The 27175-nt window shown below is 39.5% G+C and overlaps 1 protein-coding gene across 7 annotated transcripts in view; it reads left to right on the top strand.

Annotated features, from left to right (window-relative positions):
- CLCN1 (chloride voltage-gated channel 1) overlaps nt 1-27175 on the top strand; it is a 71916-nt gene that overhangs the window by 41246 nt on the left and 3495 nt on the right. For 3 of the 7 annotated variants that reach the window (XM_035313584.1, XM_035313589.1, XM_035313576.1), the window contains exons 7-21: nt 4077-4155; nt 7046-7171; nt 10558-10642; nt 14806-14907; nt 16049-16133; nt 16546-16695; nt 19042-19111; nt 20690-20800; nt 20934-21147; nt 21848-21981; nt 22484-22710; nt 22827-22932; nt 24636-24718; nt 25453-25491; nt 26135-26239. In XM_035313584.1, coding sequence (XP_035169475.1) covers nt 4077-4155; nt 7046-7171; nt 10558-10642; nt 14806-14907; nt 16049-16133; nt 16546-16695; nt 19042-19111; nt 20690-20800; nt 20934-21147; nt 21848-21981; nt 22484-22710; nt 22827-22932; nt 24636-24718; nt 25453-25491; nt 26135-26239 — 1716 coding nt within the window. Of the gene's footprint in view, nt 1-359; nt 439-4076; nt 4156-7045; nt 7172-10557; nt 10643-14805; nt 14908-16048; nt 16134-16545; nt 16696-19041; nt 19112-20689; nt 20801-20933; nt 21148-21847; nt 21982-22483; nt 22711-22826; nt 22933-24635; nt 24719-25452; nt 25492-25899; nt 26107-26134; nt 26308-27175 lie in introns of those variants that run through there. The other 4 variants (XR_004746953.1, XM_035313603.1, XM_035313593.1 and 1 more) reach the window with 4 other exon arrangements.

The raw sequence follows: 27175 nt of genomic DNA on the forward strand, positions 1-27175 counted from the left end.
CTGCCTGTAGGCTTTTGCTATTGCAGAACGGCCTCTGGAGGCTGAATGATGTATTGACTAGTTGCAAAAAATAATATATTTAGGAATTGCTTTACATGCAAACTCCTAGCAGTAACTGGCTTTGTAATACAATAGCAGGTGCTGTTTTACTTGATCTGGTCTATGCATAAGGACCAAATTTCACTGTTGAAGACCAACTGAGTCACTAAAGACTGAACTAAAATGTACAGGGCCTGCTATTTGTAACGGCTGAATTTGCTGCTGGCTGTTGCTTTGTTTCATTATTCTGGATCCTAACTCTTTGGCTTTGCTACCTCTAATCCCCGCATGCCTTTCTCTGGCTGCACTCTCTGTTCCAGAATGTGCACAGGCAGCTCGAACTCCTGGTGGCAGCTTGCGCAGTTGGAGTTGGATGTTGCTTCGGGGCTCCTCTTGGAGGCAAGTTGACTTCCTATATGTGACATTTAATGTAAAACTCAGTCTCTTGCTGTGAGATCTTGTGCTCTCAAGCAGGTTCTCCAAAGATGTGGAGAACACATCTGTGTTCTCAGACAGGTTCTTCATTTCTCTAGCATCACAAGTTCTTTCTTTTCCCATACAACTGGTGGCAGTGAAAGAAAGGAAGAGCATGATCTTGCAAAGGCCACAAGAAAAGTGACAACTTCAACTTTTCTAATAACACATCTTTGAATCACAAAATCATAGAATCATTTAGGCTAGAAAAGACTTCAGAGATCACCAAGTCCAACTGTTAACCTAGCACTGCCAAGTCTACCACTACACCATGTCCACAAGCAACACATCAACACGTCTTTTGAATAGCTCCAGGGATTGTGACAACTACTTCCCTGGGCAATCTGTTCCATTGCTTCACAACTCTTTCAGTGAAGAATATTTCCCTAATATCCAACCTAAACCTCGTGTGGAGCAACTTGAAGCCATTTCCCCTTGTCTTAACACTTAGTGCTTGGGAGAAGAGACTGACGCCCACCCCACTACAACCTCCTTTGAGGTAGTTGTAGAGAGCAATAAGGTCTCCCCTGAGTCTTCTTTTCTCTAGGGTAAATAACCCCAACCGCTCCTCATAAGACTTGTTCTTTAGGCCCTTCACCAGCTTCATTGCCCTTCTTTGGGCACGCTCCAGTACCTTGATGTACTTTTTGTAGTGAGAGGCCCAAAACTGAACACCATACTCGAGGTGTGGCCTCACCAGAGCCGAGTACAAAGGGACAGTCACTTCCCTAGTCCTGCTAGCCATTCTATTTCTGATACAAGCCAGGATGCTGTTGGCCTTCTTGGCCACTTGAGCACACTGCTGGCTCATATTCAGCTGGCTGTCGACCAATAACTCCAGGTCCCTTTCAGCCAGGCATCTTTCCAGCCACTCTCCCCCCAGCCTGTAGCACTGCATGGGGTTGTTATGCCCCAAGTGCAGGACCTGGCACTTAGCCTTGTTGAGCTTCATAGAGTTTGCCTCGGCCTGTTGGTCCAGCCTATCTAGATCCCTCTGTAGATCCTTCCTACCCTTGAGCAGATCAACACTTGTACCCATCTTGGTGTTGACTGCAAACTTACTAAGAGTGCACCTGATCCCCTTGTCCATCTTGTTCAGTCCCTTCTACCATGGACGTTGTTCAACTTAGAGAGCCCCAGGCTCTGTCCAGAAAAAAATAAAGATGCTGTAGAGAACAAAAATTAAAAAAAACTTCCCATAAGTGTCATCATCTAATGACAGGGGATGATGACAAGTGTGACAGGGAGTGATAAAATGAACAGAAAACTACATTCAACAATGGACTGGAGAACAAAAATATCAGTGTGGAAAATTTTGTGCTCCCCTTGTAAAAGAGGCTTGGAGGGCCAAGAAGATGGTTGGGAGGCTGGAGTAATGATGTATGAGGAAGGCTAAGGAAGCTGGTTTTGCTCAGCGTAAAGGACAACAGGCTAAAGGGGGACTGTCTAACTTGCATCATCAACCACCTAAAGGGGGATTTTAAAGAAGATTAAGCCAGGCTCTTTTCAGAGGAGTGCAGTGGAAGAGGAAAGGGGTACAATTTGCAACAAGGGAAATTCTGACCATGTATAAGGAAGATGTTCCCCTTCCCCAAGGGTGGTTCACCAATGGTGTGGATGCCCTTGGGGTCTGGAGAATCTGTACCCTTGGAAATGTTCAGGACTTAGCTGGACAAGATCCTGAGCACTCTGACTGACTCTTGAAGTTAGCGCAACACTGAGCAGGGAGTTGGAGAATCTTCTAGAGATACCTACCAGGCCAAAATTTGCTGTGAGCCTGTGACAACAATTCAGTGTGAGAGTGAACTGAAATCATAATTTTTGCAGCCATAGTTGGGTTCCTTTTATAGAATCACACCAAATTGCAAAATGTGACTGCCATTACCTAGGAGTCCTGTAATCTTTACCTGACCTTAGTCGAGGATATGATTTGCAGCTATACATCTTATTGCCAATGGAATATGTTTTTGATGTTGTTGCTGGTGAACACCACCCTGTGTATTTAAAGAGAAGCCCTCAAAATGCATTTGAAAAGCTAATTTGGCCCTTTAAAAGCAAAATATGTTCAGCCCTGCTTTTTCTGAGTGCACTCCGGTACTCTTTTTTTGTTCGTGTTGGTCTCTCCGGCTACTCCTATGCTGCTGCACAGCATCAGCACTCTGACATGGTGCTGGGTTTTGGGGGATACCGTATGCTATGGACTTTTCTCAGCAGTCAGTATGAATAATACCATACTGTGCTAGGATCTCTCCATCTCATACTGTTTCTTCAACACTGTTCTCATCAGGCTTTGCACTTTCAAACAGCTCTAAGCTCTACTTACCCCTTGCCATAATGCAGGCCATGTAATAAGTACTCTATGTTTCAAGCTGTTAATCACCACATTGGTAGGCTATAATACAACCCTCATACTATCTCAGACACTTTGAACTGAAACCCATCCCCATTCTGGACATGATTATGTCTTAAGGCCACAGAGGACTTTTAGGTGACCTGAGGCAAAGCTGTGAGTATGGAAAGATTCTTAAGGCTCAGAGAATGATCCATGCCTCTTTGTTGGGCTGCACAGTCATAGCCTTGACATGCTTCTTGGTTGAGGCTCAAATACCTGCTCAGGTAAGTAGGAATTCATGGCCTTTAGCCCTTAGAATTCTGCCTGGGCACTCAGAATCCTAATGTAACACAAGCCTGCCCTCTCTCAAAACTCCACTCTCATGGAAGATATAACAGGCTGCTTTAGGGACATGTAATACCAGAAAGTACCAAATATATAGGTGTTTAACCCTCCTGTTCTTTATATTAGACACCACCTTGGATTTCAACAACTTGAAAAAAATATATATCTGTTCCCTAAGGCTCTTCACCATTCTCAGGCATGTCAGGGCCCTCAGCCGCTCTTCCAAATATTGGAGGGAGTAGAAGATTTTCTCCTTCCCATGTCCTCCAAAATTGTCTCAGGAGAGACTTTGTATTTCATAACTTCACTGATGGCTTGTAAATTTATAATTTTAGTGATTGTCTTCACCAGGAAACCACAATGCTTTACTACGTGAGCTGCTACCCATTCATCTATCCAGGATGATAGAGCCTTCAGCTGTCCATGCTCTGTTGTGGATATAAATGTGCCTTGTGCATACAAACTCAGAGGGCAGGGTTTTTTTGAGGCACTCTCTGGCACATGTGCAACCTGAGATTCCCTTCCAAAGTAAAAGAGATGGAATAAAATACACACCCGTAGTCCACCCTCTGAAGAATTTTCCATGAGACATTTATTCTACAATGAAAGAAATGTGCATGTTTCAATGAAAGATGAGATGCTGCCTTCTCCTTGTGTCTTGAATATATGACTCAATGTATATGCCTGTCTTGTGCAACATAGAATCAGTCTTTGAATATTTTGAAGCCGTCCAGAATGAATAATTAAGATGTAATATTGGTGATAGAGTTGGGTGACAGCATGTGTCCATACCTGCTAATTCTGTTGCTCATTGCTTTCTTTCTTTCTTTCTTTTTTTTTTTTTTTTTTTTTTTTTTTCCTGTTTCTCTGTCTCTTCCACCAGTAGCAGCCATATTATTACACGGATGTCCTGACTGTGGGTTGTGCTGTGGGTGTTGGCTGCTGCTTTGGGACACCACTTGGAGGCAAGTGGCTGTTCTGTTTCCTTTTTCTCAGGTACCTAAATCCTCTCCTGCCTAGTCCTCTTCTCCTTTCCTGCACCCTGTTTTTGATCTTTCATATACTTTGAGCAAAAAGGCTTGCCATTAATGTCACCAATCTCTCCAGTTTCTCTGACACAGTCTTTTCTCCATGTTTTCAACCTTCTGAAGGTCAAGAGGGGAAGATACTCTAGAACAGTAGTTTCCAAGTTGACATGTGCACACCCCAGGAGGAGTGCCAGACAGTCCACTAGGTTATAGGGAGATAGTACTGGAATGTCTATTTGTATGTATTTTCTATCTAAATAAATGATTTAAAATTAAAATTATTAAAAAAAAAAAAAAAAAGCTTTGCTAATATTCAATATACATATTGACACTGGTGGCCTCACTTGACCCATATATCAGATGGCCACATCACATACAGCATGTGAGGTGTCCTGGGTGAAGAATGGTTGTTGCTTAGTGCAGAGGGCTGACAGTAATGCTCTCATTTGTTCATTTGCATTAAGTGTATTGGAATGTATTTCAGTCTATGTGCACATGGTTGATGGATGTATGGATTATATTGTCTAAGTTAACTAAAATAACCCTCACAAAATGGACAAGTGCCTTCAGAAGATTCCTGCATAGAAACTGCAGATTGAAGACAATACTATAATGTGCCTATAGGCAAATTAGGAGAAAATGGCAGAGCTGGCACCTCCACCCCCAGAGTGGCCTCTTCATCTGCTACATTATGAGGTAAAAATGGTCACAATCTCATCAGGTCTGACAAGAAGCTGACCAAAATAAATAAAGAAATGACAAAGAAATAAAATTATCAAGAGAACTGTTTGAAATATGGATTTAAATCCACCATTGTTAATGATGTATATTGTGCATTGAGATGTCAGCTATCAACAGCGTGAAGCTAGCAGAATTAGCAAGACATTTAAACACTAAGCATCCAGAATGTGAAGACAAACCTCTACTGTTTTTTCAGCAATTTTTCAAGCTATGCATTACTCGCTCCAGTACTTCACAAAATCTCACTAAACTTAATGATAATTTTTAGAAGTCTTTTTTGAGGTTTCTGACTTCATAGTGAAAAAAAAAAAAAAAAAAAAAAAAACACATCCCACTGGGGAAACACATGTTCTTCCTGCCAGAGTAAAAAATGGCTTGAATAATGCACAGAAAGCAATATCACAAGAAATTAAAATGCATTCCTTTGTCAGCAAACACTGTTGAAAGACACAGAAAACATTGCTGAAGATTTGAAGCAACAAGTATCCGAACAAATTATGGAGTGTGGGAGGCTTGTTATGCAGCTTGATAAAAGTACAGATGTTTCTAATGTGTCTCAGTTTATGGTATTTGCTAGATTCTGTTTCAACAGTGAATACATGAAGAAAAGATCTACTAGAGAAGATATATTCTCAACAGTAAATGACTTCTTTCATAAAAGCAATATTTTATGGAAGAACTGTACAAGTGTAACCACTGATGGAGCAGCTGCCTTGACTGGAATAAGAAAAGGATTCTGGTGTACATTTACCAAGACAGCACTCCACATGAAATTCATTCACTGCGTGGTTCATAGGCAAGCTATTGCAGCAAAGAAATGGGAGCCAGACTACACAAATGGGTGCATAGAAATGGGAGCTAGAAGTGCACGGCATGTCATCAGTGTTGTTAATTTCATAAAAACCAGACCTTAAAATGTTAGAATCTTTGCAATAATTTGCAATGAGATGGGGAATGACCACAAAAATCTTCTACACCACATAAAGGTTCACTGGTTATCTCATGGAAAACGGCTTAAAAGAGTTGTCAAATTTAAAGATGAGTCACATGTTTTTATTTTATAAAAAAGAAAAAAAATGTTTTCTGAATTTGCTGGCCTTTTCTGTAATGAGAAGTGGCTGTCAGTTGTATGCTACCCAGCAGATATTTTTTGGAAAAATAAACACACATAATCATCTGTCCCTTCAAGGTGAAAGTGACATTTTAACCATGAGTGAGAAAGAAGTGCTTTTCAAAAGAATATTGTACAGTTGTGGAGATTTTGTGATTTTCTTGTTGAAAATTATTTGGATCACCTATAAAAATTCTTATACTATATACGTAACAAACTTGGAAACAAAATTTTCTAACACATTTTAAAGTCGTCCAAAGGAATATTTCAGTGGATTTTGAACTCATTTGTTAAATATATAAAAATGCAACATCTTCCAATTAGTTTGCAACAAATGATTGACATCAGGGAAGATGGAAATATACTAGCCAGATTTCAGCATAAACCTTTGCTTAAGTGGTAAATGGAATTGAAAAAATGAGTATCATGATTTAGTAAGTGCAGTGAAGGATACACTTCTTCCCTTTCAATCTTCTTGCAGCATCTTTTTCAGCTCTGACAACCATTAAAACCAAGTACTGAAATAAACTGAACTTAGAACTAGACCTTTGAATCACTGTATCACAAAGAGTTAAACCAGGAACAAAAAGCTTTTGTGAGAACAAAAAATCTTCATGAGAACAAAAAGCTCTTTGTACTATTAATGAATGAAATAAATTATTTGTAAAGTATTATCTATTTCATCATCTTATCCTTTTATTTTTAATTTTTAAATTTTATTTTTTTTTATTTTTATTTTTGTGTATGCTTTATAATGTACCCAATATGTTAGTACAGTAGGACATGTTTATAATTTATAAATAAATACACATATATTGAGGTACATAGTCAAAAATATTTTACTGATAGGATACGTGACCAAAGAAGTTTGGATACCACAGCTTTAGAAGACTTTTTAGAAGTCTCTTTTGTGCTTCTGATATTACAGTTCTGATTTTGACTGTTTAACTTTGCTTCCTTTCCAACTCTTTCTAGGGGTCCTTTTCAGCATTGAGGTCACTTCTACTTACTTTGCTGTGCGCAACTATTGGAGAGGTTTCTTTGCAGCTACCTTTAGTGCCTTCATTTTCCGAGTCCTTGCTGTTTGGAACAAGGATGCAGGTAAGCTAAAAATCATTCCTACTTTCTTTGTACAAATGTTGTTCTATAAATTTATTATTTTCCATCTTTCTCAAAGCTATAAACTCCTACGATGTTTGAAACTTCTGCCATGACATATAATGTCTAGCAGTATAGAAAGAAAGAAAGAGAAGCATGTTATATCATCAAGATTATAACCCAACCTATTCCTGTGTGCTGGGTATATGACTAAAAAAAATGACTGAATATGATTTCCCATCAAGTAAGAGAGTGTGTGATGTGGGATTTTTGCATCTAGTCAGCATAATATCAAGGCTGAAAAGATAGAGGTATCTCATCACAGAGAAGGTAATTGCAGTGTATGTTGCTGTGGTCCACTGGAAACACCATCATCTGCTTTAGTAATCTCTTGACTAGAAGCAAACAAAGCAAAAAGTAGTCTCAAAAACTGGGGGTGATAGAATGATTAGAAGGCTGCAAAACTGTTGGGGTCTGACTGAAATTCCTGAGTACTGAAAGGTCAAACTATATTTGCTTCAACTGTAGCTCCGGTAGAAAAAAGTGTCTCAACTGAAAGGGATGAGTGCAATATTTGTGCAGACAGAAATAGCATGGAAAAAGCTTGTTCAGAAAACCTTTTCAGATACTGTGGGAATGAAATTCCAGCTGATGTAGAAGACTGCTATCTCTTTGTAAACTTCACGTTTTAATAACACATACGTCTCTTTTATTCTTACACTTCTATCTGTTTTTCTGGTAACGGGCTTCATGTGGTCACTTCCCTTTCTTAAAACTTAATGACTTCACAGACTTGGATTTTTTTCTGTGCTAAAACATTTTTTTTTGGCTTGAATACTCTACTCTCTTGAATATAGAAAGTGCCTATGTCTTTGTCTGGGAAATACTGCCTTGTGTTAAGGTGTATTCAGCTATCAGATCTGTCAGAAGAACACCTCTCTCTGTTCTTTCCAGAGAATGATATAAGAAATTTGAAGACGGATGTCAGGAGATAATGCCCTATCCTTCACTTCATCTACTCTAACTTGCCTGTTGATGTCTTAAATCATTAGAAATTAGCTTAATCCTGGAGCATCTTACTTATTATCCCTTCTTCAAAATCATCCAAGCAGCTTTAACACCAATATGAATGGCTCCTTACATTCTGCTTCAGTGGCTGACTGGGTTAAAAATTTTCATGCTCAAATTGTCTATGGAAAATGATTCTTTTTCATTGTTCTGAATTTTCATTGTCTATATGGTCAGTATCTTTGTCCTCATATTAGAGAATTAGAAAATTTTGTCTAGACCAGACATCTATTATTTTTATGGTCTTTCATCACGCCTGCTCTGACTTATCTTTCATGTCTTCTCTTCCTCATTTTATTCTGAAAGTTACAAGCCCAGTCTTTTCAGTCATTGTTCATGCAACAGTTTTTTATTAGGGCCCTCTCTCATGTCTTCATAATCTCTAGTCTTGACTGCTGTCAAAAGTTATGCACTTGGTAGGTAAACTGATGACTTTGCACTAGTTTCCTGTGTGAATACTATTATGACTCAGTTAGAATGCCTTTGTGTGAGGTAGGCTAATACATAAGTTGTGACCAATGCCTCTTTTCCTTTCACTGTGTATTTACAACCTTCCCATGAGGTATCAAGAGATAGCTATTGGAGCTCCCTTTGGCTTTCTCACTTTCAAGCTGAATATACCTAGTTCCTGCAGTCTCTTCCTGTGCATCATGTGCCCCATGTCCTGGACCATCTTGGGGCTCACCACTGGACTGTCTCCAGTTTTGAAACATTTCTTTTGTACCAAGTTTTCTAGATGTGGCCTCATCAGTGACATATAAAAAGGAATACCTCAATTTTCTGGTTGTGCTTTTGCTGGTGTGACCCAATATGTTGTTAGCCTTCATTGACACAAGGACACACATTGAACACTAGTTGCCACCAGGACCTACTGGTCTTTTTGTGCAGAGCTCTTTTTGTTGACTCGGTTCCCAGACTGTGCTGATGCACCTGCCATTCCAGATGCAGGACTAAATATTTGTCTTTTTTGCATTTGTGATCTTCCAACTGGTCAGCTCCTCCAGTTTGCTGAAGCCATTCTGAATGAACAGCTGCCCAGTCCTCCAGGTTATCAACCATTCCCTTCTCTCCCTCCCCAGTTTGACATGCTCAGCAGACTCACCGGTGAGTGAGTTCCACCCTATCATCCAGGAGACTGATGAAGATGTTAAACATAATCACATCCAATATTGATCTCTAAAGCAATCCATTCAACACCACAGAGCCCTAACACGACAGTTTGCAGCCCATTACAGGTCTATTGTGACATGCATAATTACATATCTAACAAGATAAACATATTTTTTCTCTCTCTACGCTAGTTTCAGATCCATGATAATATTTTCCCTTTCACCATTTGATCATATGGCTCCAGAGCCTCTTAATAATCTAAATTAATAATCTTTATCTTAATAATAATAATATAAATAAACACCATTCCTGTTAATCTTGCTAACCCACAGAGATCTGATTAAATCATTGCTCTAAGCCTGGTCTTTTTTGGAAAAAAATAATATATATATATTAATGTCTCTCTTAATTACCATATTATGCTGGAATTTCACCATTGTTTTTTTGTTTGTTTGTTCATTTTTCTCATTGTGCAAATAATTCCTTGATTCTGGACATGTTTTTATTTATATCCATACTCATTGAGCTGCATTTCAGTTCTGCACTGGATGGCCATTTGAACTTCACCTATTAGCATATAGTTATTTACTGTTTCCACACTCATACCTCCAGGTAAAGCAGGACAGCTTTCGACATCTGAGTCATTTTAGGAGTGAAACACAACCAGTGGAAGTGAGATGGGAAAAATGGAGCTAGGTTGATCTTTTCCCTGGGATTCCTAAGACATTTATTCTTTTGGCACCAGGCAAAAATTGTGCATATAAGACTTTGGAGATTATATGAGTTTTGTTTTTAGAAGGAAATCACAATTGTCTGTGACACAGCTTCTCCAGATAAGTAAGCACTGCCTGCCTCTGCAAAGAGTTTTTAAATCAGTGAGTGCACTGAGAAGAGCTTTTACTGCCTAAAGAATGGTTGGTAGAAGAAAAGAAGAAATAGAAAGCCCTTTACAAATCTGGGGTTGTAGCTAAAAATATATGTATGTTCTCTGAAAACAAATCTATACCATCAAGAGCGCTACAGTTGCAAGTGTTTAAAAATAGAGACTAACAAAATCACAGCAGTCTGCATATCTGTAATATTGTATATAATGCCATGAAACCATACAAGGGCATGTATACAACTAGGTCCCTGTCTCTACTCCTACCTTTCATGGTATTTAACTTCTCACCTCATTCCCTTTCATGTTCTACCTCTTTCTTCTCACACAGTTACCATCACAGCCCTGTTCAGAACTAACTTTCGCATGGATTTCCCCTTCGATCTGCAAGAGCTGCCAGCATTTGCTGTAATAGGGTAAGTTCCCAGGAACTCTACAAAGGATTTCAAGTAAGCTCTGATAGGAATTCTTTTGCATAACAGAATAACTGCTCTTTTTAACATTTTGATTTTTACTGAAAAGACTTCTTCTTGCTGGGATTCTTCCTTCAGCAATGGTGCCCATGTAGCACAATAGGTAAGGAACGAAACATAGGTATTACCCACATGTCATTTCTTTCCCATGTATCTTTATCAAAAATTAAGTTCCACAGGAAATAAAATTAAAAATAAAAATAAAATAAAAGAGGAAGTCTAATTTGGTCTATTGTATAAATGTGTTTAATAATGGGTATATATATTATGGGTATATATATTATGGATATAAATTGGCCCTCTAGCCATTTTGAGGGCATGGCCAAATGACCTGATCCAAGGATGGCCTTTTCACTTGACAGTTGCTATCTTCTTTATCTTGACCTTATGGGTCCAGATCTTGATGAGATGAAGTCTATTTGTGAAGAAACAAAACAGCAGCTTAGGCTTCTGCAATCTCCAAGCAGAAATGCTATGAGAGTCTGTGTTGGAGAATAAGAGGAATTGCTTGAAATGTCAAGAATAATTTGCATCTCTATTTTCTACCTTTTGGGAACAGCTCTGCCAAGGTCAAGACTTAGTTTTGAAACAAGGTCTAGACTTCTTTAATTTTAGTATCTAGAAAGTTATATTTAGTTTGTTAAGACCTAGTCAGTGAGTACATGCCAATGAAATGCTCCAAAAGCATACAGGGAAAACAGAGAAAAAAAAAAAAAACTCAGAGAATCTAGGGGGGAATGGGACAAAACATTTAACCAGGGAGTTTCCTTTCTACAAGATCAGAAAGGTTATCCTTTCCAAGAGAAGTTGTTACACTTGATATGCTGACAAAGATAGCTTAATTGGATAACTGTAATTGGATCCAGTGATAACAGATAAATTGTTAAGATCAGTCATTCCGTTTTTGGTAGTGGTGTTGGTAGTTTGGTTTGGTTTGGTTGGGTTTGGTTGGGTTTGATTTGGTTGGGTTTGATTTGGTTGGGTTTGGTTGTTTGTTTTTGGTGGTGGTGGTGGTGGTTTGGTTTGGTTTGTTTGTTTGTTTGTTTTTGGTGGTGTTTGTTTGTTTTGGTGGTGGTGGTGTTTGTTTTTTGCAGTACTGCACATAGGCTATGAAAGGTGTATGAGATGGTTGTGAAATGCTTTCAAATGTCTGGGTGTCCAATGTGCAATTAAAAACAAAGAGAGAGAGAGACTTGTACAGTCTTGGATGAAGTCTTGATGCCAGCTTGGAATGTTCACATTCTTAACACTCTTAACATTAATTCTCAAAGCTGAACTCTCTTTCTGTTCAACATACTTCTTCACTTTTCAAAAAATGAGCCAGACTAAGCACTATAAAAAGGTAGATGTTGTTCTTCTGTGTCAGCAAATGTTGATAAGTTGCAAAATGCATGCAGAAGGAGCACCTCTATTTGATTGACAAATTGATAGCCAGGAATGGAGTAATGTACTTTTTAAAATAAAGTATTATAAAGAAACTCAATTCACTCTGCAGTTACAGAAGGCGTATTTTAACAGCAGTGCTAGATAGTGCAGGCTTGAACTATTTGAGAAGCTCGTTGAACATATGTTTTCCTGTGAGCATTTTTATATTTAGTTTTAGCTTGTTCCTATGCAATTTCAAGTAATCAAGCAGGAATTTTTCAAAATACTTTTTTTTTTTTTAATATAAGCTAAAATCATCTTTGAATGAAATTTAGTAAAAAAAACTGCAGGACATATAACAATGAAAAAATCCATTCATTTTAAAAATAAATAGAATGAATAAATAGAATGAATACTTGTTTATCCGCAGTATTCTGTGGATTAATTATTTGCGACATAAAATAACACTTTCTCTTACCAAATTTAAATGCACTCTTTTTTTTAATTATTTTTATTTTTAACTTCACCGTTGAGTATTATGCCCTATTTCCCAAGGTCTAGTTAAGGTAGAGTACAGGAATCATAGAATGCTATGTGTTTTTGGCTCTATTAGGATCAGGAATGTAGGCCTAAGGAATTAGGATCATAGGCACAAGAATCATATGATCACTGAATCATAGAAAAGTCCAGCTTGGAAGGGACCTTGAATCCCACAAAGGGATCATCTGGTCCAACCTTCTGTGTGTAAAGGGAGCCTAGGTGGGATTATTTAACACCCTGTCCACTTGCACCTTGAAAACCTTCACTGACAGGGATTCTACCATGTCCCTGGGGAGCCTGTTCCAGTGATTGATGTCACTGTAAAAAAAATTCTTTCATATATCAAGATGAAGTCTATCTCACTGCAGCTTGTGCTCATTGTCCCTTGTCTTCTCCATGTGTCTCCTGGTGAAGAGAGAACCTCTATCCTCTTTGGAGCCAACCCTTAAATACTGAAATACAGTGATGAAATTCCACCACAGCCTTCTCTTCTTCAGGAGGTAAAGACGTAACTCCTTGAGTCTTTTCTCATAAGGCAGGCTCTCCAGCCCTTTGATCACCTTCATTAATATCTCGATGATGGAGTAGAGTGGACCCGCAGTAAATTCATGGATGACACAAAAACTGGGGGGAGTGGCCCAAGGGCCATGCAGCCACCCAGAGGGATCTCAACAGGCTGGACTGATAATAATTTCATGAAGTTCAATGAGGAAAAGTGCAGAGTGCATTACTCATCCAGATCATTGATAAAGATATTGAAGAGAACTGGCCCCAATACTGAGCCCTGGTGTCACCACTAGTGACCAGCATCCAAGTGGATTTAACTCCATTCACCAAGACTCTCTGGGCCCAGTCACTCTGCCAGTTTTTAATCCAAGGAATCAAATACATGTCCAAGCCTTGAGCAGCCAGCTTCTTCAGGAGAATGCTGTGTGAAATGGTGCAAAAGCCTTAGTGAAGTCTAGGTAGAGCCAATATACCTAAAGTAAGATCAGCCTTGGTAACAGTCCCTCTAATCCTGATCCAAAGAACTCCAAAGAACTTTTCATAGCTTACCTCCATACACTCAAACATCTTTTACATAAAGTGCAACTTCGCCTCCTCTTCCCATCCTGTCTTTCCAAAGGATAGTGGCCATATATAGTGGTCTTCCAGTCAAGTGAGTTTTCCCACCAAGCTTGTGTGATACCTATATCATATATATCAGACTCAACATAGAACTTCCAGTTCCTCCTGTTTGTTGCCCAAAATACATGCATTGGTATACATGCTCTTGAGGTGGCTGGGCTTAGGTTTCTTGCCTATGGAGAGAACTGGTGTGTTCAATACTCTGGTAGTGGCACTCATCTGCCCTGTTGCTTCTAAATATGCATGTCATGGCTTTTGACACCACCTCATCCCCATCCCCATCCCCACCCCCATCCCCACCCCCAGTGTGCTACTACTTATATTTGATGTAGGTGTGTAATTTTGCTGAATCAAACTCCTTTTCTTTTTTACTATTTCCTGTTCCAACCTGATGTTTAAGTTCTGACAATACATTTCTTTGATGAGCTCTTCTCCAGACCCCACTAAAATCTGGCAGTCTTTCTTTGTAGATCCTAATACAGTTCCTGTCATCCAAGTATTTGAACAGTTAAAATTAGAGACAGCCACAGAAACACAAGTACTAATAGTTCTTTGTACATTCATTCTCACTTGAACTACTAACAAACCTTGTATTCAACAAACTGTAGCTGAGATAAAAACATTATCACACTATATTGCCTACAGAGTCATGGTTCATTCACTGTTCTTCACTGATACAGCTGTGTGTATGTATTCATGTGTGTCTGTGTACATGTGCATCTGTACAAGGCATCTTTGGAAGCCTTTCTAGGCCAGGGCATATAAAAGGAAGGGAACAGCTAGAACTAAGCAGCAACCTTGCCATGTCTTGGAATTGGACATCATATCCTGACATGAGATTTCTCCATCTAAGAGAAAATTCAAGAGAAAATTCTCAGCATGTGACAAAGAAATCCAAAACCACCTCTCCCCTTTCATCAGGGAGTCAGTCTTCAAGTGAGTTACTGCATATTATGAAGTTAAAAGATGTCATAATGTATGAAGATGAAAAACATTTAAACTCAGTTTTTAGTTGGTTGGTTGTGTGTTTTCTGTTGTTTGGTATGATTTTTGTTTAATTTCTTCCACTTTAGGATATGTTCTGGATTCCTTGGAGCATTTTTTGTTTATCTTAATCGTCAAGTGGTCCTATGCATCCGGCGTCATACAGCTCTAAGCCAGTTTCTCACCAAATAGTGAGTGCCTTTGAAGATGCTCTCTTTTAGAGACCAGATTTGGATACCCTACTGATATAGGATAGTAACAAATACTTTCTGGAAGCTAGTAGAACTATTTCAAATGTAAGATAGTAAAACTAAGAGAAACTGAATTTATATCACAGTAAGATATCTGCAAATATCAGAAGAAGATATTCTGACCTGGATTTTCTTCTAAATCAGTCCCAATAATTTCAAATTGCATCTTGATTGAAAAGGGATTCTGTAATATTTATTAAGATGACAAAGGAAACTACTGATTGGACAGGAAATGTCCAATCAATCACAAAATCAATGGTTTTGTTTCTTAAGAGGCACTGTTTTTTGTGTTATTTTTTTAAAAATCTTTTTCTTTTTGCAAAAGAAAGAATTAACATTTATATTTTAAGAAACTTAAAACAACAGAAACATAACTGCATCTTTAAAATCTGAAATACATCTAAAATCAAAATGTAGACAAATATGTAAAGAAGGTACTACAGTATTGCAATCACTGAATGCTTAATAAACAGAAGGAGAAACTGATAGCAACTGAAGGGTGTGAACTGCAATATGGAAGACAAATGCAAAATGAAATAAAGCACTTAGCAGCAAAGACCTTACAGAGACTTCCCAAAAAATGTGTTGGTCAGGAATTCAAAGGAAAGTAAAGCAGTATTTTCCCATAAGAATTAATACAACAAAGGATGCATGCCAAAATGTGGGGGGGGAAGGGAAAACACATTTAAAGACACTAGGACAGGATATATTGCATGAGGGATGAAAAGGCAAAACTGAATCACACACAACTGGAGAAGAGGCTGGCTTTTGATGATGGGTCACCACACAATTGTTAAAACACATCACCACTATACATTCAACACTATGCATTTTGTACATCCCTCCCTCGTTCCCCTTAACAATAATCCTGATGGGAAAAAATGGCTTTGCTGTCAGTTGAACTCTCTATGAATGATGATGATCAATGGAGCAAGGCATTAAATTGTCAGTTACACAGTTCCAAAGTAATGGATACAGATGTGACAGAGTTTTCATGGAATAGCATTTATAATCCTGAAGTGATACTGCTACAAGAAAAAAATGCGAGGTTATATTTTAACAGACTTTTCTTTCTTTCCAGCCGCCTCATATACCCTGGGGTTATATCCTTCCTTATAGCAACTGTGACCTTTCCTCCAGGGTTTGGACAGTTCATGGCAGGAGAGGTGAGAGTGGGAAGTATATTTTCAATTCCATGTAATTCTGTAGAGCAGTCTCCCCTTCCTCTATGCCCCAGTAACATTACATCCTGGAAAGGGGAAAAAAAAATTGGGAGAACTTTGGACTGAAGAGGGACTGTACTCTGAGACTTGTGATCTCTGCTATCCTCTTCATATAAAACTTGGAAAAGGTCCACTCTTCTAAGCAAGTAATTAGAAAGATGTTACCCCATGTGCAGAATTAGTTATCCTTTCACCAGTTCCAGTAAAGTCACTCTTCTCTTTCAGAAGATTAAAAATGTGAATTAAGTCTCATAATCACAAATTACTGAAGTAAACATCTCCATTTTCTTGGAACATAGGTAGAATATTTATTCTGTCTAATCTCACAGTTTATCCCTGTTTTTTTGCTCTGTAGTTGATGCCACGGGAAGCCATCAGCTCTCTCTTTGATAACTATACCTGGGCAAAACACACAGGAGACCCCCAGATCCTAGGTAAATCTGCTGCCTGGATCCACCCCAAAGTCAGTGTCTTCATTATCATCCTGCTTTTCTTTCTCATGAAGGTAAGGAAATCTAGCTCAAGAAGCCTTTTCCAGTCAAAGTGAATGTTCCTGGTACTTTGTAAGATGATGTTATTTGACAATGGGAAGCTGCTTGGCATTTAATGAAACACTATGACTGAAATGGGGTCTTACATTTTTGATGTGATGTTTGCCCACCATGAGTGCAAAATTCCCTAATGTTATTAGGGAATAATTTCCTGGCCTTAATACACTTACCTCCTTGACTGCTCCCTAGTTTATTGTCCTCAAGCATCCTGCTGAATGAGTTTCAGGAGCCACTGTGTAGTGGCTGGCAATAAAAGACTACTTCAAGACAAGTCTCACAAGATCTGGTAAAACAAGTAATTGAGTAAAAAAACCTCTCAATTAATTTATATTTGTCCTAAATAGAGTGCGATACTGTCTACTTGATACTCCTGACTACAGACAGGAGACAAAAATGATCTATATGTGCATGAGGGTCAAGGATTTGTTAGTAGTACTCTAGCATAGTGGAGAAATGTAGCTGAGACCAGCTTTGCTCACTTCTAGGAAAGCAGCAGCAGATTCAATGTTCTGACCTAACATTGCCCATAGAAATTGCATCTGTTCGGCCTCTGAAAGGATTAACTGTGTAACTGATACATCACAGAGCAAGAGAAGAGATTTAAAAGAAGTAGTCGTTATATTCCAAAATCCAAGTGCCAAGAAAGAGGTTTTCCAGACCAGTGTGTGTGTATGTGTATAAAAAATATCATAGAAATGCTGATTTTTCTTAAGAACAAAAAGAGCTGAGGCCACCTTGAAATATCAGTTAAATATTTCAATAGATCAGAAATTGGCATTAATGTCTGACAATGCTGTTTCCATCTAAAGTAATACACTGTATCAAATTTCTGACAGGCAGCTGAGGATTCTGCTTCTGTCGTAATTTGGTGTACCAAACAGATAAGGTCTAATTTACTTGAATAAAAGGATGGACTACATGGTATATCTATCCTGAGTCTCATTTAGGCTGTTGCCTCCAGAAGACTACATGTGCTGGTCTAAGTCAGCATTTGGATCAGCCTCAGCACTAACTGTCAGCCAAGAAGGCAAACCACATTTTAGTGTGCATTTGACACAGCGTGGCTGGCCAGTCACAAGAAGTGCTTGATATTTAGCATTGGTGTGGCCTCACCTTGAATACTGTGTACAGTATTGGGCTCCACAATGTAAAAATGATATTAAGATACTTGAATATATGTAGAGGAGGGCAACCAACTGGTAAAAGGGCTGGATGTCATGTCCTATGCTGAGGACACTTGGTTTGTCTAGTTTGGAGAAAAGGAGGATAAGAGGTGACCTCATTGCTCTGTGCAGCTTCCTGGGGAGGGGAAGCAGAGGGGGAAGGTGTTTGTCTCTTCTCCCTGATAACAGATGATAGAAGTAAGGAAACCACACAAAGCTGGACCAGGGGAGGTTTGGACTGGATATTAGGAAAAATTTCCATACCATAACGGTGTTCAAACACTGGAACAGGCTTCCTAGTGAGGTATTTGATACTCCATGCCTGTCAGAGTTTAAGAGGCATCTGGATAATGCCTTTAACATGCTTTAAATTTTGGTTAGTTCTGAGACTATTCAGGCAGTTGGACTCGATTTTATAGGACCCTTCCAAATAGACTATTCTATTCTATCAAGACAGATTTTCATTGTTTTGCCCAACACAGTGAGAGAACAAGAGGCAACAGTACAAGCTATAAAAAGGGAAACATATGGGAGGTGGAATTCAGGAAAAAATTATCCCTTTAGTGTCAGTTAGGAGTGACACAGCTGCTCAGAAAAGCTGGGGAATCTCCATCCTTCAAAATGTTCAGAATTCAATTGGACAGGATCCTGAGAAAACTGATCTAACTTAGGGATTAGCCCTTCTGGAAGCAGGGAGTTGAGTGAGAGACCTCTAGAGTTCCCTCACAGTGAAAATTTTCTGAGCCTATGAAATTTTGACAACCTTGTTCTATAAAATAAAAATAAACTGTATTTATTATACAACATCAAAACAAAAACAAACAGAAACAAGCAGTAGGAAATCTCACCTTCAGAGGTCCGTGGCAAAGGAATTCTCATGTTCATTCTCTTGGTGATTTGGCTTCCCTGTCACCATAGCAGTCACCCAGAGGTCTTTTACATCAGTTTTGTTGTGTTGCTAGAGTTCTTCCATCTCCCCTTCACAGCCCACAGACCCTTTACCCTTCACTTTCTGGCTGAACTGCCACATCCCCCAGAATGTGTCTCCTTATGGATTCACCAGCTTGGCAGTAGAGTGGGATTGCTGGAAATGCTATTGCTGCTCACTAACAACTGCATCCTCTACCTCTGTTCTAGTTCTGGATGTCTGTCATTGCTACTACAATGCCAATCCCCTGTGGAGGCTTCATGCCTGTTTTTGTTCTGGGTGAGTTGAATTTAGTGTTGTGTATAGGTCTGACAGGTGGAAAGGATGAGAGAGATAGTGCATAGGTACCTGGCAGGCTTCTTCTAGAGGATGAAGAGTCTGCTTATCACTGCCTATGACAAGCTCAGTTAGTAGTTCATATACCAGTCTCTGTGCCTCTGTTGAGGGGGTCCTTTCCCACGCCCTCTTGTCCTTTTATATAAGGGAAGCAAAGCTGTGGGAAGGCATGCTATGCCATGGCCTTCTCATTTCTTTGCCTTTCTACCTACAAAGAAACTTTCATACTACAATTAATAATAGTTGCTCCTTTTGCTCCTGAATCCCAGTGAGAAGAGACAACCTCAAAATTAGTACCTGCAATACCACTTAATTCTTTTTCTCTTTCTTCTGACTGGAGTATGGTGACATGGTGACATATGGGGGTTTATTGTTTTTTAACTGTTTTTAATTCCAAGACACACACACAAAAAAAAAAAGACTAAGAAAAAGAAACACAGACACACGATGTTCAGCATTACTATTCACAACTATTAAATGAAATGAACTATATTAACAGCCTTTGGGTTCTTGAAGGCAATAACTGAACCCATCAGTAGCATGCCATTGCAGTAATGAAAGCTAACAACAAGCAAGACTTTATTAGGAAAAGTCCAGAGAGCAAGACAAAGAAAATGGTTATTTCCCAGCAATCAGTATTTTTGGGACAATTCTGCTATTTTTCACTGTTATTTTGTGTCCACTTATGCAGAAATTTTGACAAAGTGCAGTGAGTCTAGTGTAGGGCCACTGAGATTGCTGGAGCACAAAATGAAGGAAAGCATGAAGAAATTGTGATTGTTCAACTTGTAGAAGAGAAGGCCAAGATGAAATCTAACTCTAGGCTTCACCACCTAATTCACCACCTAATGCAGCAAGGTATACAGAGGATAGAAAGACTCTTCTCAGAGGCATATAGTAAACAGGAGGTAAAAGGCACAAGTAACAAGGGAAATTCTCAGAGTCATAGGGGAAAAAAAATGTTTCCCGGGTTAAGGTTTCTAGAATGAGGATGGGGAATTACCATCCCTAGATACTTTTAAAGCTGGTCTGGCCAAGGTCCTAGGTGACCTGTTCTCACTTTTAAATTAGCCCTGTTTTGAGCAGGGGTCAAATCAAAGACCTCCAGAGGTCCCTTCCCACCTAAACCTTTCTGTAAGCCTATTATTTTAGTGTTTAGACTTTCATAGAACGAGTACATGAAGGTCTCCAACTGTGGTCCTAACTAAGACAAAAAATACTCTGCCTTTTAAAAAAATTTTCCTCCTGGCTGGGAATCACAAATACCTTCACACTTGGTGTTTCTAAGGAAGAATGAGGGTTCAACTGTATTTACTTATCTTAGCACTTTTTTTTCCCTTTGGAGTTTAACTTCCATATTTTGTAACAGAGAGCTTCTCTTTAATCCCTAGTGTCATTTTAACATAAGTTTTGGTTTTGTTTCTGTTAGAAAGTACGCCAGTACTTGCCCAGCATATCTGCACAGCGCAGACTGGGTGCTCCTCATATGTTAATTCCATAACTGCTGGTGATATTTTCCAGGTGCTGCGTTTGGACGTCTTATTGGGGAAATCATGGCATCACTCTTTCCTGATGGGATCCTCTTTGATGGTATTGTTTATAAAATCTTACCTGGAGGGTATGCTGTCATTGGTGAGTCTTTATGTCTTTCTCTTTCTTCACCTGATCCCATCTTCATGTCTTTTCTGGCTGACTTGATATTCTGTTTCTATATGACAGTCTTTCCTCTTCTCTCCCAATTCCTTTTCTACCCTACCTGGGAAAGGTGCAGCAGCTCTGACAGGAGCAGTCAGCCACACTGTCTCCACTGCTGTGATCTGCTTTGAGCTGACAGGTCAAATTTCTCACATCCTGCCCATGATGGTAGCTGTCATTCTTGCCAACATGGTGGCCCAGAGTCTGCAACCCAGCCTCTATGACAGCATCATCCAGGTGAAGAAGTTACCTTACCTGCCAGACCTGGGCTGGAATCATATAAGGTATAGTAGAAAAACTGAGGTGGATGTAGGGAGTAGTGAAGAAGTAAAACAACACAGTGAGATCATGGCAGAAGAAAAGGTCATGAAAAGGAGACAGAGAGACTGAGCTACAAAGAAAATAAAAAAGCAGAATAGGTCTGGGGTGAGGAAAAAAAAAAAAAAAAAAGAGGTGTAGTAAAAATAAGGTTAATACACAAAAATGGAGAAAAAGTTCTTTTTTTCACTGATAGCACAGGTTTGAATCATCTGCAATATTACTGAATTTCTGTAAATATTACCAAATTGCTTCAGTTTGGAAGTTTTGGTGGTTGGAATTTTTTTCTCAAAAAATGTTTGAAGTATTTTATTTTCATAGTTTGCTTAGAACAAAGTTCAATTATTCATATACATGTTTCTCTATATAGTATATATAATATACATAGGCATGTATATATAAAACATATATATGTATGTGCATAGAAAGGCATGTAATTTTTTCATGGGAAGTAATGGAGTGAAATACAGCTGTAATGAATATCTAGTTAATCTGTGTTGATCCTGTTGCAAAGACCTCCTTGGTTACTCTTACAGAAGATTATTTAGCAACTGTATAGAGAACACTTTTTAAATAAGTGATCATTTTATGTGTTTCTTTGAGGAATTTATCTGCTAGACATTTTTAATATGCTAACTCTTAACTTTGTTGTCCATAAATTCACAGCAAATACAATGTCTTTGTTGAAGATATTATGGTTCAAGATGTGAAGTTTGTCTCCTCCAACTGTAAATACCGAGACTTGCAAACTCTTCTTCAAAGCACCACTGTTAAGACTTTGCCTTTGGTGGACTCACCAGGTCAGCAAAGTGGAGAGACTAGTCCTTCCTGAACACTGTCTCAACCCAGAATCAAAGAAACTAGCTCTCAAATTATACACTGAAGAAGATAGTGTGACCTACATAATAATAATAATAATAATAATAATCCTAAATATCTTCCACTATGTATCATGTATGAGAGAAGGTTGTTTCAGCTTTGTCAGCAAGGGAGGCTGGAGTGTGGGGAGTGAAGAAGATATAGCAGGCAAAAGAGGTGTGGGGGAACTTTGAGAACGGGGAGGGATCTCCATTGTAAAGAGCCTGACATGGTACTGAGAAGTGGCACAGCCTGATGGTTAGCTTCCCAGAGCCTCAGAGCATATTAGCAGCAATTAACAGGGCTGGTCAATGCCTCCTTTATAGCTCATGATAGTGCTAGTCAGAGTACTTTGAAGAGGTTGGAAGGAGGAAGGGGCAGCAAGTAGCATGAGACATTCAAAACCTTGAGGGGGTTTAACTGTTTCTCTATTCTGTTATGCAGAGACCATGATCCTACTGGGGTCTGTGGAGCGCTCTGAACTGCAGGCACTCCTCCAGAGACATATCAGCCCAGAACGGCGACGGTGCCTCAACAGAGAAATGCAGCAGAAGCTAGCTGAGGCACCTTACAATGGACACAGTAAGGGATCAGGGGCAATCCCGCCAAAGCTGAAGCATGAGTCTTTTGCTTATGTTGATGAGGATGAGGATACAGATGAGAAGGCAGAGGTGAGGGGGAAGAGAAGAGACTTCATAAAGACTGCTTAAGAAGCAGCAAGACATTTGGAGAGGCTGAAAAAGAAATGACACAGGGTGGATCTAATTTTCTCTCCTTTCAATAACAGCTGCCCCCACCACCAACTCCCACTCCTAGTTACCCAGAGGAACCCAATGGCCCAACAAGTCCTGTTAAACAGACACAAGAAATTTTGGAGCCACAGCAACCCCCAGGTATGGTAACTTCTGGCATGCCCCAGCCGTATCTGTTAGATTATGGAAACTTTAAACTTGCTGTGTGTATGTGTCTGTGCAAGGTGCTGGCTTCCCAAACACTGAGAGAAGGAATTGGTCTGTCAGCTTTCTCTGTTTTTCCTGTATTAAAAGCACTTTGTAAATGCACCTCACTGTCAGTGTAACATACCTGAAATTATCTTCTGTTTGTGATCCCCCAGAGAGCATGGCAAAAGTAGGTCCACTCAGGCTGCTCTCTCTCTGTCAGTATTCCCAACTCCATCATTTGCAATAACATCTCCTTTGACTTTTTCTGAAGGTTCTGCATGGAAAGGTCCCATCTCTTCACCCTGTGAATTAATCTTCCTGGGAAACGAAGCCTGAGAGCTAAACAGCTGTACTTATTTTTGGAGTTGCTCAACCATCTCCAAAACTGAACAACTCCTCCCTTGGATGCACATCTCTTTGTTTCAGCTACATTAATTTGATGGACAAATACCAACGTATTGTGTTCTTTTTGTGGTGCTCTACCTTTATGACCTATGTTTCCAATACTGTGTTCATATCTCATTTATGATTCCTATACCATGTACATTTGATACAGGATGGTGTTTTTTTTATTTGTGTTTGTTTGGTTGGTTGTTGTTTGTTTGTTAGTTTTCCTTTATGTGTCTTGAAACATGCAGACAGTGAGTAAGCACAGTGGTGTAGCCAAATCTTGAGAAAAAATACACAGAACAGGGCCCTGGCTCGTGCTTTTAGACAGCCAAAGGTTAACATATAATATAGCATATAGCACATTCTGGATTCTTAACACCACTCATGTATGACCAAACCTTTAAGGCATAAGAAAATCTGCATTATGCTACCATGGCAGTAGAGTGGTGGAACAGCCATTCACCTTCCTTACCAAATCATTAAAATAATCATATCAAAACAAGGACATTGTGTGAGACACTTTAAGTGACAGTAGTGCTGAGTGATCAAGGAGTGACGAGAGGAAACATAGCAAGGGTGATTTCAAAAGATTTTCCCTACCATCATTTTCAGTTTGGCTCAGAACTGTTGTTTTTTCTGACTGTGTTTTTCTCCACAGCCTTGTTCATGTCACAATAGCACCAAACCCTATCTTCTCCCCTTTTCTAATTCCTGACTGCCCTTCCTAGGAGAATAGTTCTGCAGTCATTTTCATCTCAGCCATTACACTGTTAGCCCAGCGTACACTTCTCACCCTTTTGTACCTGTCACGTTCTGTCCTTTTGGTGTTTTGTCTTTGAAGTAATTTTCAAATTTCCTTTTCATGCTCATCCTCTAAATCACATTTTCCTTATAGATTGCAGAAACCTCTACTCACAGCAGTTTCTCCCTTGTATCATATTGTTTACTGTCCTGGTAGTCTTGCTTCTGTTTTTTCCTCAGGGTCACTGATCTATGATTATCATCCACAAGCGCTATTTTGTAAATGGTTTCTTTCCTCTCCTTGAGGAAAAGATATTGCATGGAAATGTTTATTCTGGCATGTCCTAGCCACTGTTTTACAAACTGAATGCTAGACTGTGGCTGGCTGAACCCTGTCATTCACAGTTAACGTGTCCCTCATACTATTTCCCAGCCTGCCTTGGGCAAGGAGATGGGCATGGTGCTTTGTATTTTTGTCTCTCATTCATTCTTGTCTCTCATCCACGTTTGTTTTTATCTTTCAGGCAATTTCTGGAATTTGAGGCAACTGATCCAGCAGCTCTTGTGTCCTTTCAACCGTCCACTTGAAAGAGAGAGTGATATCCAGGTTAGGGATACAGAAAGCCTAGCAATACCCTGAAGAGAGAAGGGATGTGATAGAAATAGAACCTTCTACACAGAGCCATTCAGAATATGACCAAAGAGTGTACATACTTATGGTCCTGAATTCTGACAGTGTCAGTGGGGAGCTCCCTCCAAGAAGAAAGGGTGTGATTGCTATAGAAGAGTGTGCATCTTGCTAATGAGCTATTTGTGCTCAGGTGTCAAGGCTGCCATCATGACTGAGACTGGGCATCTTTTTCCAAGTAAACATCATTTTGGCTAACCTGGAACAAAGTGCATTTCTAGTCCATTTGGCAAACAGTTTTAGGTAGTTAAAAATGAAAAAAAATGCTTTTGTCTTGTGCCATGTTAGTTGCCCTTATGGTTTTGAAATGTCTGTACAGGGTTAGTGGATATCATATAGAGCCTATGGGAGACCCATTCTCTCTAGGGTAGTAGTTGGACCCCATGTGGGATGTCTGAGAGCATCTAAAGCAGTATTACATGACCATGTTTAAGCACCTAAATTGCTCCATCAGTGTTTTTTCACAAGGGAAGAAGATTAAGTATAGAGTGCACCTTTTAATATACTAGTAATAAGAAAACCTAATAACTTAGTAAATCGCTATTTGGAATAAAAAGGGGACCACAGTGGATAAGGAGGCTGTGTACATCTTTTCTTTCTGTCTCTGTGAAACTGTGTACTTCATCTATCCTGACCAGTGTTTTCTCCTACAGGAGCCGGTGGAAGTCATTGATACAATGACACCAGAAGAGGTAAGACTGGATGCTGAATGGGATTGATGTCAATTGAGTGCTTCTTTTGCCCATTCCCTATCATTTGCAATTCAGCTCCTGAAATGCAATTACAACATCAGCAATTACCACATAAAGCCAAAGATAAAGCCATTTTCTTCTTCTGAGACTTATACAGTGGGCAAGTCTCACACAATAAAAGATTGTTCTGCTAGATGTACTGAGTAAGGCTCTGAGTAATCTGATCTAGCTTTGAAGTCAACTCTGTTGTGAGCAGGTTGTTAGACTAGAGACCTCCACATTTCCCTTCTCACCTAAATCTATGGGTCTATGTTCCTTTATTCTTTGCACAAAGGAAGTATTATGTGTAATGACAAGGGAAATGTCAGCTCAGAAAGGAAAGCTAAGATGTTCACTCTCTCTAAGCAGGAAAGAGCAATGCTTCACCTTCCAAGAAAAACTCAGAGGTACTGGAATTGGTCTGTTCACACAGGGACTTGATACCTGCCACGGAAGGGGTGGAAAACATGAAAGGGGTAATATAATGGGGAAAGCAGGTGAACAATCTACATGGAGTGGAAGAACAGGCAAATGGACCTGGTTTGGGTACATAACCAGCAACACTGCTAATTACTGTAAGAGTGATTCTCCTTTTCTGTGTCAGATAGATGCTTGGGAACAGGAGGAGCTGAACAAGGATGTATGCTTTGACTGCTGCTGCATAGACCCTTCCCCTTTTCAACTGGTGGAGAGAACTTCCCTGCACAAGGTGGGTGCAGAACTCTCTCTGAGGCATAGTCTGTTTTTCTCCACCCCATCTATCATTGCAAGACTAGTCTATGACATTTCTTCTCCTTTTCTTCACCTCCAACTGACTCATTTTTTCCTCATCCAATTATAATTATCACCAGCTACTTCCACATCCAGATACAGAAGTAATTTTGTTCCCATTCCTTTCTGTGTGATACAGTATCTGTGTGATACTAGTCTCCCGGAAAATGAAAGGTTAGAAGTTAAGACATTGGAGTACATCTATTAAAATAGCTTTTGGACACAACTTAGGATTTTCCAGACATTACACTAACAGAAGCAGTATACGCTACTATAATGCTAGGAACATTAGCTGGAGAAATACACCCTGGTTTGTTGGTGCACAAGATTGGAATGAACACTCCTGAATTTCTCAGTGTTTCTGTCAAGGTGTAGAGTCTGCCTCAGCGTGTGAGAAAAGTTTCTTCAAACCAGCCTATATTATAGGCTCGTCATCGACCTGAAGCACAAGGAAAGAAGAAGCTAGGTTACACTGATGTCCAGTGATAGGACCCAAGGGAACAACATGAAGCTGCAACAGGGGAGGTTCAACCTGGATATTAGGAAAAGGGTTTTCACCAAGAGGGTGGCTGAGCACTGGAACAGGCTCCCCAGGGAAGTGATCATGGCACCAAGCTTGCTGGAGATCAAGAAGTATTTGGACAACATTCTCAGACAAATGACTTAACTCCTAAGTATTCCTGTGTGGAGCCAGGAGTTGGACTCTGATCCTTGCTGGCCCCTTCCAGCTTGGGGTATTCTGTGATAAGACTTCTAGAGTCAGTGCAGAATGAGTGGGGGAAAAACAATCGTTACATAGGTATATCAGGAGTAAGAGAAGATTGGGGTTTCACTAAATGGAAAGGGAAACTGGTCTACTGAAGCAAAAGTGCAC

This window comes from Oxyura jamaicensis, chromosome 1 (assembly GCF_011077185.1).
Source record: "Oxyura jamaicensis isolate SHBP4307 breed ruddy duck chromosome 1, BPBGC_Ojam_1.0, whole genome shotgun sequence".
NCBI lineage: Eukaryota > Metazoa > Chordata > Aves > Anseriformes > Anatidae > Oxyura > Oxyura jamaicensis.